The following is a 14,784-nucleotide window of genomic DNA, read 5'->3' as shown; positions in this document are numbered from 1 at the left end:
TGGATCTTACATATGAGTTCAGGTCAAATGCTGAAGGGACACACAACTGTGGTAAAGACAACAGATCACAAAACAGTGTGAACATTTAATGACGTTTCTTATACCACATTTGTTTTTTCCATACATACTTTATTCATATTCTCGCTTTGTACATCCCGTGCTACATACATAGGGCACCAATCAATAATACTATTAAATGCGATTACATATAATGTCTTGTTGCAAGATACACTACAATCAGAAAATACTGCGTCTGTTGTACAACATGCACAATTGTGAGTCTAACATCAAAAACACGCAACCTTGGAAATGTGTGGCACACACAAAAACACAAGATAAATGTGGTTATAGTAAGAAAAACGTAAAATATGTGATGAGTCTATCAAAAGAATATATTAGGCTGAGCAACGGTTTCAATATTAACAGCAACTGAGTGTGAAAGTTGCAAACACTATTGATTTGTATGATTAAGGGAAATGGCCTTAACTTTCTTAAGTTCCTTTCAAAGTAATCTGTTTTTGTGCTGCTGATTTGCTTTTCTCTTCAAAGGAATTTGATCAAATCTGTATTTGCTCATTCATCAGAACATCATCATGTTCAAAGTCATTTGAATAATCCCTTTAGTTTGTGAACTGGGAAACAATGACGTCATCAGTACCCTTTATATTGGGTGTTAATTTAATGATATATTTAGATTAAAAAAAGAATAAAACTGCATGGCAGCATACCCTTCCAGAGAGTCTGACCTCTCTTCATTTCTTACAGACTTGCATGTACGTGACACATTATACAAATCTAATATCAATCTGATATTATTTGTTTTGTGTATAGTTACTGCATTTTGCCTTTGCACAACACTAATCTAGAGGCATTTTTGATCAAATTTATCCAGCCTGCCACCTCTGGGTGGTTTGAGTATTTTGAGTGGATACTAAACCTAAAGTTGTGGCCACCAAGATAGCAACATTTTCACCAAGACAGGCGCATATATCAAGTAAACAGCGCGTGCGTGCGGTCAAGGTCAAGGCCGCAGTAATGATCTCATATGTCTCGCGGGTCACGGCATGTCTAGCCCGTAACACGTCAAGTAGGTTGTTGAGTCGTCCTTCAGTCATGTAGCGAACAATAGCCTCTCGTCTCTCTTGCAGAAGTTGGCAACAGCTCCTTCCCACAGACAGTTCACATTTAACTGGAGAAAGAGGAAGCATTAGAGTATAGTCAATAGTGTATTCATAAATCTTTTACATTCTCCTAAAATTTTTTTGCAAGAATAAACATACTCCGTAGACAAATCAAGTCACATTTTTTTATAGTGCTTTATACAACACAGTTTGTTTCAAAAAAGCTTTATAGTGATAAACAGGAAAATAATGATTCAATTATGTAAACCGAATTCAATTCTGCTGTAAAGCAGCTCTAAAAACTCAATAGTAAACGGTCATGATTTAGTTGAAATCAGTTCAGTGTTGATTCATTTCTGTTCAATAACTGTGTAAAGTACAACCCGAATTCCGGAAATGTTGGGACGTGTTTTAAATTTAAATAAGATGAAAACTAAAAGACTTTCAAATCACATGAGCCAATACTTTAATCTCAATAGAACATAGATAACAAAATGTTTTACACTTTTATCCACTAAATGAGCTCATTTCAAATTTGATGCCTGTTACAGGTCTCAAAAAAGTTGGCACAGGGGCAACAAATGGCTGAAAAAGCAAAAATTTTGAAAAGATTCAGCTGGGAGAACATCTAGCAACTAATTAAGTTAATTGATATCAGGTCTGTAACATGATTAGCTATGAAAGGGATGTCTTAGAGAGGCAGAGACTCTCAGAAGTGAAGATGGGCAGAGCTGTGAAAGAGTGCGTAAAAAGATTGTGGAATACTTTAAAAACAATGTTCATCAATGTCAAATTGCAAAAGCTTTGAATCTCTTCATCTAGAGTGCATAACATCATCAAAAGATTCAGAGAAACCAGAGAAATCTCTGCGTAAGGCACAAGGCCGAAGACCTTTATTGGATGCTTCTGGTCTTCGGGCCCTCAGATGACACTGCATCACTCATCAGCATGATTGTGTCAATGTTATTACTAAATGGGCCCAGGAATACTTCCAAAAAACACTGTCGGTAAACACAATCCGCCATACCATCTGCAGATGCCAACTAAAGCTCTATCATAAAAAGGAAGCCATATGTGAACATGGTCCAGTAGCACCATCATGTCCTATGAACCAAGGCTCATTTAAAATGGACTGTTTCAAAGTGGAAAAGTGTCCTATGGTCAGACGAGTCCAAACTTGAAAGTTGGAAATCACGGACGCCGTGTCCTCCAGGCTAAAGAGGAGGGAGACCTTCCAGTGTGTTATCAGTGTCTTTATTCAGTTCAAAAAACAGCATCTGTGATGGTATGGGGGTGCATAAGGGCATACGGTATGGGCAGCTTGCATGTTTTGGAAGGCACTATGAATGCTGAAAGGTGTATATAAAAAGTTTTAGAGCAACATATGCTCCCTTCCAGATGATGTCTATTTCAGCAGGGCAATGCAAAACCACATACTGCAGCACCCAGACTCTTCTAAAATTTCTCAGTTCAAACATTTATGTTATCTATGTTCTATTGTGAATAAAATATTGGCTTACATGATTTGAAAGTCTTTTAATTTTCATTTTATTCAAATTTAAAAAACATCCCAACATTTCCAGAATTTGGGTTGTACTTCAGTTATGAAAGGAGTTCAATTCAGTTATAAAGCAGCTCTACAGAAAGCATTGATGTCATAATCCAGCTAAGTTGAGTTCTCATCCAATAGTGTCAGTGCAGTCAAATCAGTAACATTGCTGAATATTAAGTGTCCCCAACTAAGCAAGCTAAAGGTGACCGTGGCAAGCAACCCAAACTCCATCAGGTGAGAAATTGAGAAAAACCTTGTGAGAAACCAGGCTCGGTCACTATACAAAAGTTTGGGACTTTAAAAGAAATTAATATTCTTTTGAGCAAGGATTAATTAAATTGATCAAAAGTGACAGTAAAAACATTTATAATGTTACAAAATATTTCAAATGTATCAAAGATACATGAAAAAAGTATTACATTGTCCACAAAAACATTAAGTAGCAACTATTTTCAACATTGATAATGATAAGAAATGTTTCTTGAGCACCAAATCAGCATATTTGAATGTTTTCTGAAGAATCATTAGTAAAATTCATTAAAAAAAACTTCTCTCTGTTTATGTCTATGATGAGTCACACAGGTTCTGTGCTACTCTGCAGTGGTATGACCAGTCTAAAATAGTCCAAATATAAACCCTTATTATAGGTGTATCGTAGTGATTCAGGATAAGACAAAAACATGGCTTGGAAAATGGGTTCATGATGTACTCACTCATTATATAATTTTTGTCAATTTTAAACATAAAAAAAAGTTACGGACAGCAGCTTTAAAATATAAAACAGTTATTTTAAATTGTAATATTTCATACTATTACTGTATTTTTGATCAAACGCAGCCTTGGTGAATCTTCTTTCAAAAACATAAAATTTTTTATCAATCCCAAACTTTTGAACGGTAGTGTATTTTTTAAAATGCCATTACTCTTAACCAGATCCTTCACTGCGACAAAACTTTCTATACTACTTACATTTAAATGAACAAAACAAGACTAATTCTGAGAAAAACAAAAACCCTCTGGGGAGGAAACACACTGGACACAGATAAGGCATTAGTGGGGCGGTCATTCAGGAAGCGAGCGAGCACAGTCCCACAGAACTGCTTACTGTGCACATGTAAAGGCACAACACAAATAAGAACTGATACATTTTCTGTGCCCAGGTAGTTATGCCAACATATGTACACAATATGTACACAAAGCTCCTCCAGGTTTATTTAGCTAAAATGCATCAGGCAATCGAGACTGATAAAGAGCAGACCTTTTTCCAGATGGATTAAAGTATGCAACAATGGAGTGTTTATGTTTGTGGTCCAAACTCGTATGTTGTAAATGTGCAGGAAAGGAATGGAGGGAATTAGAGAGATCCAAACAAAATGACTGTTAGGAAATTTTGGAGACAGAACTAATTTCTCACCCTGGTTCCCAGCGTTGTGTTGTGGGGTGCTCTGAAACAGCGATGTAGGGGAAACACATGGGGACCTTAAAGATATGGGACTCTGTCTCTGCGAAATTCCACAACGCCCATTAATCTGAGTGAAACCTTGATCACTGCAGGCGTTACTGGATTGGACCGAACTTTTTCCAGTATCTATAAAAGACATGAGCAGGGAAAATGTAATTATAAGAAATTTTACACTAATAAAAGTGAAAAAATGTATCCAAAATACTATTAAATTAGAGCTCACTAACCCCTAAAGCATCCAATCTGAGGACAACCTCTTGGCGGTTTTGGCTTTCCTTTTGCATTCAGTGAAGACACTGGCAGAGTTTCATTTTGTGGAATCACCTTGGAGGTCCAATATTTTGTGGGACCTTTGCAACTATTGTCCTGCTGGTGGTAAAAGACAGTCAATGGTCAGAATACAAAAGCTGTAAGCATGGCCGTACTGACCATTGAGGTTCTCGAGGTGTATAATAAAATTCATGAAATAACTCTCTAATAGTAACTGTTCTTTGGTGCTGCAAAAATGTTCTACAACACAAAGATAACCAGCTTTCTCATCTGAGCTGATCAGCAGTGTAACAGCGCATGTCAATGTCAAAATGACTGAGATGCCCAATCAGATCAAAGATTTATCTATTCCGATTTTTTTTTCATTTAAACCCAAATGATATTGTACATTAACATTTTTAAATTAAACATTTTTTGACCCCTGTTTTTCTAAAATCCTGTGTATGGCCATGGTTGTAAGAAGTGTTATATTTGCACACAATTTATAATGAACACAAACAATACAAAATATAGCTTTGAACTGAGTACCTGCTCAACAATATCAACATTGTGGTATAAAAAGAGAGAGAACATTTCTAGTAAAACCTGTTCACAGTAATTGCAGTAGTTGTCTCTTACCTCTAGGTTATGTAGCTCAATAGGCAACTCCCAGGATGAGCGCATTTTACAGCTCTGTAGCCTCCTCTCCTGGTGAAACAGACACACAGCCCACAATCATTACCACCTAATAAATACATAATCGGTCAACTGTCAAATTCTTCACATCTGTATTAAAATGAATGTGAATTTATAAAAGAAAATATTCAACATGAAGTGAGGTTCACAGACTACAAGTGAAAATGCATAACAATGGAGTGAAAATTATTTATTAGAAAAATTGACATGAATTTTAGAATGTCTTAGTATTCGGTTTGTACTCATTTTGCTTTAAATCACAGCAGCACTTGAGCTGTATGAACGGCACAAGTTTTTGTTCCAGTTAAACGTGATGATCTCCAGTATAGCATTTGAAAATGAAAGATACATCTTGTGCTTCAATGGAATCAAGAACATCTGACCACTTGAAAAGAGTATATAATGTTTATATAATTTGCTTATTGGATTAGTGACCAGGAAATCTTTGTTTATTATTACTATTAATCTATAGGTTTATTATCTGCATGTGTTTTAACGCTATATCAGTTTAAACTTCTAATTCATAATTTTCTGAGTGCACACATCTGAAGCACGCAGAAAGCTGGCTGTCGGATGTCTCGTGAGTATTAAACTAACTTCCCTTTCACATTTTATTGTGCTTAAACTGCCAAATACACACAAGGTTATATCAAAAACACAAAGTAAACATAAACACAGTCAGTTATTCCTGTGAACGTAAACAACAGGGACAGAAATCACATGTGTATATTAGATCTGTGGCGCATTCCCTTCAAAAATAAAACTAATCCATAACGTTTTCAGTGGCTCAGATGTCGGGATAAATCATGTTCACGCCAACTAGCATGCCGACTTTAAATGCCAGATTTCAATGAAAAAGAAAGACTGTGGACCTTCTGAACCCCAATGTATAAAAGTTATTACTATTATTCAGCTCATTATGAATATTGAATATTGACATTTGATATAGATAAATTAACTAAATTAATAACTATTGATTCTTACAATGGAATGAATCAATAAAGAATTTACTTAAGCTGGACAATGACACAATTTTCTTTAAGTCCGCTGTGCAGCCAAAATTATATACCAGTTATTGCTTTGACACCATCTGCATTGTAAAAAGCGCTACATAAATAAATGTGACTTGACATTATTAAACAAGTACCTTGCATTTTTTCAGATGAAGAACATCTTCAGTGAAAGTCTGAGGATCAAATGCTGCTAAAGCTGTCCTTAGAACTATTGCACACTCTGTATGAGCAAAAAAATAAATAAAAAATGAATAAGTGATGAGCAGATCTTAAATAACACCTTTAAGCTCCATGTTTAAAAAATGTTGTAACTAACCCTCAGCCGATGGGCGTTTTTGAGGTTCACTGTTCAAGCATCTAACAATGATTTGGGTAAGAGCATGGTTTTGAGGGGTCATTACTGGTAGGAGGTCAACCCCAAAACCAAGCTCTAATTTGGTCTGAAGCTGATCAATACCTGTATGAAAACAAATTTAAAGGAAATATTTCAGGTCAGTGAATGACTGAAAAATCCTTCTCCCAAAAGAAGACAAGATGCACTGAAGAGATGACAACATACCTTCACATGGACGCTTTCTATTCAGTGTTTCCCACATCAGAACCCCAAAACTGTAGAATCATTAAAAAGCTCAAATGAACTCAACAATTCTACTCTAACATACAGCTGAATCAATATAGAATTTTGAGATAATGCACCTCACCTATATATGTCCGCCTCCACAGAAGGAGCAGCACCTTGTAAGACTTCCGGTGACATATAGGCCAGATCTCTGTAACATGGCCCACGACCATTAGAAGTGGTCAAGTGCATGTCTATCTCTTGGCCCCAGTCGCACAACTACAATGACACAATTTTAAAAATTAGAAAAATGGTCATGCATATGCACAATTTTAAGGATCTTTGGACTAGGCAAGGCAATACTTTGGCACGGTACTGTTGGTCGAGAAGAACATTAGTAGCTTTCAGGGCTCCATGAGGCAGCGGAATGGCATGGATATGTGCTAAACCTTCAGCAACATCCAACAGGATCCGAAGACAAAGAGCCACCGAAAGCTCTGGGTACAGGTTTGTCTAAAGAAAGCAAAAAAAAAAAGAAAACTTGCAGTTAAATGAAATAAGACCAGTAGAATACACAGAGAGACATTTCCTGACAATAAGAGTTATATTACAGATGATGCAACAGCTATTGAAATGCTAATGCATTGGATTGGAATGCTTCTGCTGTTCTTTGGCACTATTTGTTTTACTGTTACTGTACATTACTAGTTGGTTCCTTGCCCAGGGGATTTCCACTCTCTCACTGTCAGGAACATAAACACACCTTTCCAAAATCAAAAAACAAACACTCGCACTTCCTGCTTTAGATAACAGTCACATCAAGTATGTTAAAGCACCTGTCTGTGACTCAAAGCATCTTTTTAAATTAAGTATTAACTGTTTAACTAAGTGCTTACCTCATGCAGTATTGAATCTAGAGATCCTTCAGTCATCCAGTCCCACACCAGCCCCACTAGAGAGTGAGTTGTGTACACACCCAACGGGAGTAGTAGTCGCTCAGAGCACACCTGACCTGACACTTTCTTTAACCGGTCAGTCCACTTACTGATACCACACACACACACAAAGCATTTACATTTATTATTATTAATTCATATTAGTGCTGTATCAATAATTATTAATGTACTACAACTTAAATATGCCTAATTTATTTTAATAGAAATTAATTTAATTCTATATATTTAGGAAATATAGGCTATGCAAAACACAACAAACAAACGTGCAAAAATGATCTGCCACAGGTACGATGGTTAAAAATGCACTTTACCTGTCCTTGATTAACTTGACAGCCACTTTGCGTCCTGTCCTTTCGAAATGTCCTCGCAAACACGCACCAACACTCGTTCTGACCAAAACTACATTTTGCAAGTCCTTCTCATCAATTATCTGCAGATGACTGGCCTGAGCCATCCCTCTGGACCCAGTCAATTTCAGCTCTGCTGGGGCGCTGAGTATACTGAGACTGCTCGACTTGATTCATTTGCGGTCGAAAATGAAAGGAATAGAAAGCCCGGCCCCAGATCGCGTGCTCATGACACGTCGCTTGTTTATGTCGTGTCTTATTGGCTGAGTTCGCAGAAATCCCCGGCTAATTTTAACAGTCATGTAGTGTTGGAAAAACAACGTATTGATTCACCTGGGCGCGAGAAAGGGAAAGCTGAACCAAAGATAAACTGATTTGTGAGGGGGAAAAAGATTGCCTACACAACATCATTGCTGATCACATTATTTGTTCTTACATGCACATACATGAATAGTAGTTTTGACAGATGTTTAAAAAAATATGTAGGCCTACATTCATGAGATGATGACTCCAGTAATATCGATAGCTTAGTAAAAGATGTTTGATTTTATATGAAGCGGGTCGCCATCTTGAGATCACATGACCAGCCAAACGCAATCTCGGGAATGGCGTAAGGGGGTAAAACTGAAAGCAACTTGTAACCTACTGCCTGATTTTTTTTCAATGAAATGTAGCCTATGGCCACATGAATAACTTCATAATTTACCTTTACAAAATAGCCATACATGGAAGACAGTAACAGAGTGGAAATATAGTTATGCTATCAATTATTAACCTCTCAGGCTCTCCACACTAATTTATTGACATTCTATTAGGCTAGGTTCATGTCACGTAGGTATCACATGGCTAACACAGGCTGCATCAACAGCTATCTAGTTATGAGCTAATCAATGTGACTCCATCTCTTAAAAAAAAAAAAAAAAGAGCAATTCCTCTTTTTCTCAGATGTCTGCCGAAATTGCACAAAGAGGTGTCCGCCACACACTTGGGGGTTTTCTATGCAAGGCTTAAGTTTATATAAAGTCTTACACCATTTGCTGATCTCTGTTCAGCGTGACAAGTGAATGGGAAGTGATATTTCCATCTTACAGAAAAGGGGATGTCCAGAGTGACTGAACTAACAATAGAAAGTGGAATCTTGTGAGTCATTTATTGATTTATCACTTTCACACTCTGTTATCCCAGAAGAAGAAAAAAACTATTGTCAATTTAACTTACTGTGTAGGCCTAGTTATATTGTTACTTTAACTGTTTTTGTAGGCCTATATACATTACTGTACATAAACAAACATGCAAAAAGAGTTATTTACAATTTATAGCAAAAAAACATTATATTAAATAAAGATAACAGAAGCAAACAGACACTGACAATGATTAACACTGTTGAACTGTAGTAAACTATCCAATAAAACTAGTGAATACATTGACAAAACATGATTACCTGAACAATACATTTTCTGAAAAACAAATGAAAGGAATTAAATTCACTAAAAATGCAATCAATGTCTACATTTCCATACTATTTGATGGAAATCTTAGTCTTGTTCCATTTACGCCTTGTCATTGACTTATTTATTAAAAAAAAAAAAAAATGAACTAATGACTCAATAAAGTAACACATCAAATAAATGTCTTTACTGTTTTTTATATATATATATCATAATCTGCATATTAAGTGTCAAATTATACATCCAGTAATTGTATACTTTTTTGTCTTCTCTGATACATTTCTTGTGAATTCAGTGCAGATGTGTGTAAGTGATTACTCCAGTCTCAGAGAATTTACACTCAAGAGTCAGTAAAACCCCTTTTACGTAACTTTCCGAGGAGCTGCAACTCAGTGAAGAAGTCATGAACGAGGGGTTTAGATAAAAATCAAGCTGAACAAAGGGGAACTGTAACGCAATGCTTAAATTGTGTAAATATTTTCCATTGAACATCAGAATGCAACACTGGCCTACATTCATGTCTACACCATAAAGACAATAGAACATTCAACCAGTTAAACATTTTCTTTTAGAAAAAATATTGGAAAAAAAAAAACAACATAAAGAATGTACGAAGCCAGCCAGTTTTTACAGTTTTTTTCAATTGCTAACATACTTTTGTCCAACCTGTAGTCACATTTTCAAAACTAAACACAATTAGCACAACATCTGTCTGTTGTGAGCATACCATTAACACAATTCATGTTGTTTCTAAAATGCTTAAATTTTCTTTTGACACAAGCTTACCCAATACCAAAATCATGGATCTTTCTGATGTTATTTTCAAATGCTTAAACACAACAAGTCAGAAATGAAGACCTAATGTTCCAATCTTTAAATATAGTATAAAACCTCTACTTCTGCAACAACAGCAGCTCAAAAGTATTGAAAAAATATATATAACAAATACTGAAACAATTGATAAGCATTTTTAATTAGCAGATTACTGAAATATTGAGAAATAGCAGATTCTAATCTCAGTTGGAGGCATAGTCAGGTTCGTTTCATTACATGGACACAGTAAAAAAGGACTCTTTGAATCAGATTTGTTCAGTGTGGATGCAGAACAACAAAGAGGAGCAGAAAGAGAAAAAAATTAATGTCTGGGTGAGAGAGAGGAAGACATGTACTGGTCATATAATTAGAATATCATCAAAAGTTGATTTATTTCACTAATTCCATTCAAAAAGTGAAACTTGTATATTATATTCATTCATTACACACAGACTGATATATTTCAAATGTTTATTTCTTTTAATTTTGATGATTAAAACTGACAACTAAGGAAAATCCCAAATTCAGTATCTCAGAAAATTAGAATATTGTGAAAAGGTTCAATGTGCCACGCCTGGTGCCACACTCTAATCAGCTAATTAACTCAAAACACCTGCAAAGGCCTTTAAATGGTCTCTCAGACTAGTTCTGTAGGCTACACAATCATGGGGAAGACTGCTGACTTGTCCAAAAGACGACCATTGACACCTTGCACAAAGAAGGCAAGACACAAAAGGTCATTGCAAAAGAGGCTGGCTGTTCACAGAGCTCTGTGTCCAAGCACATTAATAGAGAGGCGAAGGGAAGGAAAAGATATGGTAGAAAAAAGTGTACAAGCAATAGGGATAACCGCACCCTGGAGAGGATTGTGAAACAAAACCCATTCTAAAATGTGGGGGAGATTCACAAAGAGTGGACTGCAGCTGGAGTCAGTGCTTCAAGAACCACTACGCACAGACGTATGCAAGACATGGGTTTCAGCAGTCGCATTCCTTGTCAAGCCACTCTTGAACAACAGACAGCGTCAGAAGCGTCTCGCCTGGGCTAAAGACAAAAAGGACTGGACTGCTGCTGAGTGGTCCAAAGTTATGTTCACTGATGAAAGTAAATTTTGCATTTCCTTTGGAAATCAGGGTCCCAGAGTCTGGAGGAAGAGAGGAGAGGCACACAATCCACGTTGCTGAGGTCCAGCGTAAAGTTTCCACAGTCAGTGATGGTTTGAGGTGCCATGTCATCTGCTGGTGTTGGTCCACTGTATTTTCTGAGGTCCAAGGTCAACGCAGCCGTATACCAGGAAGTTAGAGCACTTCATGCTTCCTGCTGCTGACCAACTTTATGGAGATGCAGATTTCATTTTCCAACAGGACTTGGCACCTGCACACAGTGTTCTTAATTGGCCAGCAAACTCGCCTGACCTTAACCCCATAGAAAATCTATGGGGTATTGTGAAGAGGAAGATGCAATATGCCAGACCCAACAATGCAGAAGAGCTGAAGGCCACTATCAGAGCAACCTGGGCTCTCATAACACCTGAGCAGTGCCACAGACTGATCGACTCCATGCCACGTCGCATTGCTGCAGTAATTCAGGCAAAAGGAGCCCCAACTAAGTATTGAGTGCTGTACATGCTCATACTTTTCATGTCTTACATATAAGCATTCTACTTTTACTGCATTAAAATGAAATTTAATTATAAAAACAATGGATTTCATATTTTCTGCACACTGTTAAAAATTGCTGTTAATTTACGGCAAAATTTTAACAGTATAATCCTGTTATATTAAAAAGCAGCGCATTACTGTTTTTTTTACGGTTGGTGAAATGACGTACACAAATTTTAACAGCATTTTACCGTATTTATTCCACAAAGGAAAGAAAACAGTACTTAACAGTATTTTTGGAACTGAAAACTGCAGCGAACACATCTGGATTTTTATCCGTCTTTACACTGTGATTTAACCGGTGAGTGCACCTTTGCCTTGCTCCTTTTACACAAGATAGGCTACACGTTTGCAATTGCAAATAACTGTGCAAATAACTGTAATAATTGTGGATGCTGAGCTTGTAACTGTTTTATACGTCCATTTCAGTGCCAAACCTGCCAACCGTGCAAACTGCGTCACAGAGTGGAGCTGAATTTCGGATTCATATATTTCCCGAGTACGAGGTGAGTTCACTATGTATACCTATACAAGTTTTTCAAATATGATATACTATAAACTCTTCTGCAAAGTAAGCCTTTAACATCATAGCAACAAAGTAATATCGATGTAAGTTATTTCTAACGCGCTGAAATTGTCGTCATCTCGTTTGCTAATTTTAGCTTAAGATCTTTTCATTTATTGGATAATATAGCCTACATTTAGTTTATATTAGACAAAACGTTGATTTCGATAACGTTGTGCTTGCAAATTTGGGTAAGCTTGTTCTAATTTGTACATAACTGTATTATGAGGGGAGTTTTTCTTTTGTTGCTGTTTTGCTTCTTTAGCGTTGGGTGTATTTTGGATTACTTCGACCAAGGTTAGCTTGATAGAATAAGTTGCGCGTTACTACTCAGTAAGTTATTATGTTGATGGTTTGTATTGTAATGTTACTTTGCCCAGTACAGTAGGCTAAATGACATTTTATTTCAGTGGAGACTTTGTTGTTGTTGAGATTTTCGTGCCCAAAGACTGTCCAATTTGACTCGCTGTTGTTGTTTATGTTCTATCATGGTATTATTGTCCTAACAACTGAAATAGACATGCTCTTTCCTAATTTAAAAATTAAATGCATACATTACAGGCATTATTGTTAGTGTATTGAGTCTGTCCTCATCATTGTAACTGTGTCTTAGGCCTCTTCCACTGCAGCTGATGTAGAAAGGACACTTGAACAACCTGCAACTCCTCGACTGATACTCCTTGGTATGTATAGATCTAGTCTATTTTATTACATAAGCCTCTAAGGGTGTTTTTTTTTTTTTCTTTTTTTTTCTTTTGTATTTCAGCAAACATGGTAAATGCTTTTGTACAACACTGAAAGGGACAGTTCAAACAAAATAAATATGCTGCCATCTTTTACCCACACTCATGTCATTCCAAGCCCTCAAGACTTTTATTAATATTTGTTATGTTATGACTTTACTTGGAGGCACATGACTAATTGTTAAAGGGTTAGTTCACCCAAAATGAAAATTCTGTCAGTTATTACTTACCCTCATGCCATTTGACACCTGTAAGACCTTCGTTCATCTTCGGAACACAAATTAAGATATTTTAGTTGAAATCCGATGGCTCAGTGAGGCCTTCATAGGGAGCAATGACATTTCCTCTCTCAAGATCCATTAATGTACTAAAAACACATCTAAATCAGTTCATGTGAGTACAGTGGTTCAATTTTAATATTATAAAGTGACGAGAATATTTTTGGTGCGCCAAAAAAACAAAATAACGACTTATTCAGTGATGGCTGATTTCAAAATCATAAATGAATCAAAGTGTCGAATCTGCAGTTCAGAGAACCAAAGTCACGTGATTTCAGCAGTTTGGCGGTTTGACACATGATCCAAGCCATGATTCCGCACACTGATTCATTTATGCTCCGATGCTTCCTGAAGCAGTGTTTTGAAATCGGTCATCACTATATAAGTCGTTATTTTGTTTTTTGGCGCACAAAAAATATTCTTGTCACTTTATAATATTAATATTGAACCACTGTACTCACATGAACTGATTTAAATATGTTTTTAGTACATTAATGGATCTTGAGAGAGGAAATGTCATTTCTTCCTTATGAAGGCCTCACGGAGCCATCGGATTTCAACTAAAATATCTTAATTTGTGCTCCGAAGATCAACAAAGGTCTTACAGGTGTGAAACGACATTAGGGTGAGTAATTAATGACAGAATTTTCATTTTTGGGTGAACTTACCGTTTAAGTAATATGTCATTGTGGTTATGGGTTTTGAATTAATTTTGAATTAGTTAATAGTCATGTGCCTCAACAAGTAAAGTCATAACATGATACCTTTGTAAATCATTAGCTAAAGATTATTTAAAGCAGACAACTGGAAGTTGAAATGCATGGCTTTGACCGATTGTGGTAATTAACACGTTCATTTACATTATTAGTTAATATAATATGCTATTAGGGAATTAATATATTATGACACATTTAACTAATAACAATATAATGATTACTTAATCTATTAATCATATAGAAACTTTATTAGTTGCTGATGCAGTAATCATTAATTAATGGTTTAGTTCTTCATAAGTCATACATTAACTTGATTATTTGTGCATTAGTTAAGCATGAATTAATGCATATTACCCGTATTGTAAAGTGTTACCTTAATTTCTATTCACATTCTCGTTATGTAAACTTTTACCCACACTAATTCTGAATGTATGCATTTGTTTTTCAGACACTTCATTGGAATAAATCCTGAAAAAGGCACCAAGGGTGGACAAGACTTATCACACTCGGGTTGCCAGTCTACTTAAGAAGCTAATGGACTTAAAGCGTTAGTTCACCCAAAAATAAAAATTTTGTCATTTATTACTTACACTCATGTCGTTTCA

The 14,784-nt window shown here is 36.1% G+C and overlaps 1 protein-coding gene and 1 long non-coding RNA gene across 4 annotated transcripts; one reads left to right on the top strand and one right to left on the bottom strand.

Moving 5' to 3' along the window:
* Positions 1 to 101: 101 nt before the first annotated feature.
* si:dkey-181f22.4 (receptor-interacting serine/threonine-protein kinase 2) lies at positions 102 to 8,516 on the bottom strand. Of its 2 annotated transcripts, none has more exons than XM_067400861.1 (11): positions 7,920 to 8,516; positions 7,549 to 7,696; positions 7,016 to 7,165; positions 6,795 to 6,931; positions 6,653 to 6,702; positions 6,410 to 6,550; positions 6,228 to 6,313; positions 5,024 to 5,092; positions 4,363 to 4,504; positions 4,088 to 4,261; positions 102 to 1,189 (listed from the first exon to the last, which is right to left on the bottom strand). In XM_067400861.1, exons 1-11 carry the CDS (start codon positions 8,060 to 8,062, stop codon positions 885 to 887), a joined length of 1,545 nt encoding a protein of 514 aa, XP_067256962.1. In that variant the 5' UTR covers positions 8,063 to 8,516; the 3' UTR covers positions 102 to 884. The 2 variants fall into 2 exon arrangements, with proteins under 2 accessions (XP_067256962.1, XP_067256963.1); XM_067400862.1 differs by having other exon boundaries at positions 4,363 to 4,501.
* Positions 8,517 to 12,074: 3,558 nt separating this feature from the next.
* Positions 12,075 to 14,784, top strand: LOC137030659 (uncharacterized). 2 transcript variants are annotated; one of them, XR_010896454.1, is made up of 4 exons: positions 12,103 to 12,178; positions 12,307 to 12,383; positions 13,056 to 13,125; positions 14,628 to 14,784. It is a non-coding gene; the product is annotated as an uncharacterized lncRNA (long non-coding RNA). The 2 variants fall into 2 exon arrangements; XR_010896453.1 differs by having other exon boundaries at positions 12,075 to 12,383.

This window comes from Chanodichthys erythropterus, chromosome 11 (assembly GCF_024489055.1).
Source record: "Chanodichthys erythropterus isolate Z2021 chromosome 11, ASM2448905v1, whole genome shotgun sequence".
In the NCBI taxonomy this organism is placed as follows: Eukaryota; Metazoa; Chordata; class Actinopteri; order Cypriniformes; family Xenocyprididae; genus Chanodichthys; species Chanodichthys erythropterus.
The sequence above is the reverse complement of the archived record's forward strand: the minus strand, read 5'-3'. Positions and strand labels throughout refer to the sequence as shown.

Coding starts and splice junctions, on each gene's coding strand:
- si:dkey-181f22.4 (XM_067400861.1), bottom strand. CDS start 8,062: ATGGCTCAGGCCAGTCATCTGCAGATAATTGATGAGAAGGACTTGCAA. Junction 6,932..7,015: donor ACCAACAGTACCGTGCCAAA/GTATTGCCTTGC, acceptor GTGTCATTGTAG/TTGTGCGACTGGGGCCAAGA. Junction 5,093..6,227: donor TTCATCTGAAAAAATGCAAG/GTACTTGTTTAA, acceptor CTGTTTCACCAG/GAGAGGAGGCTACAGAGCTG.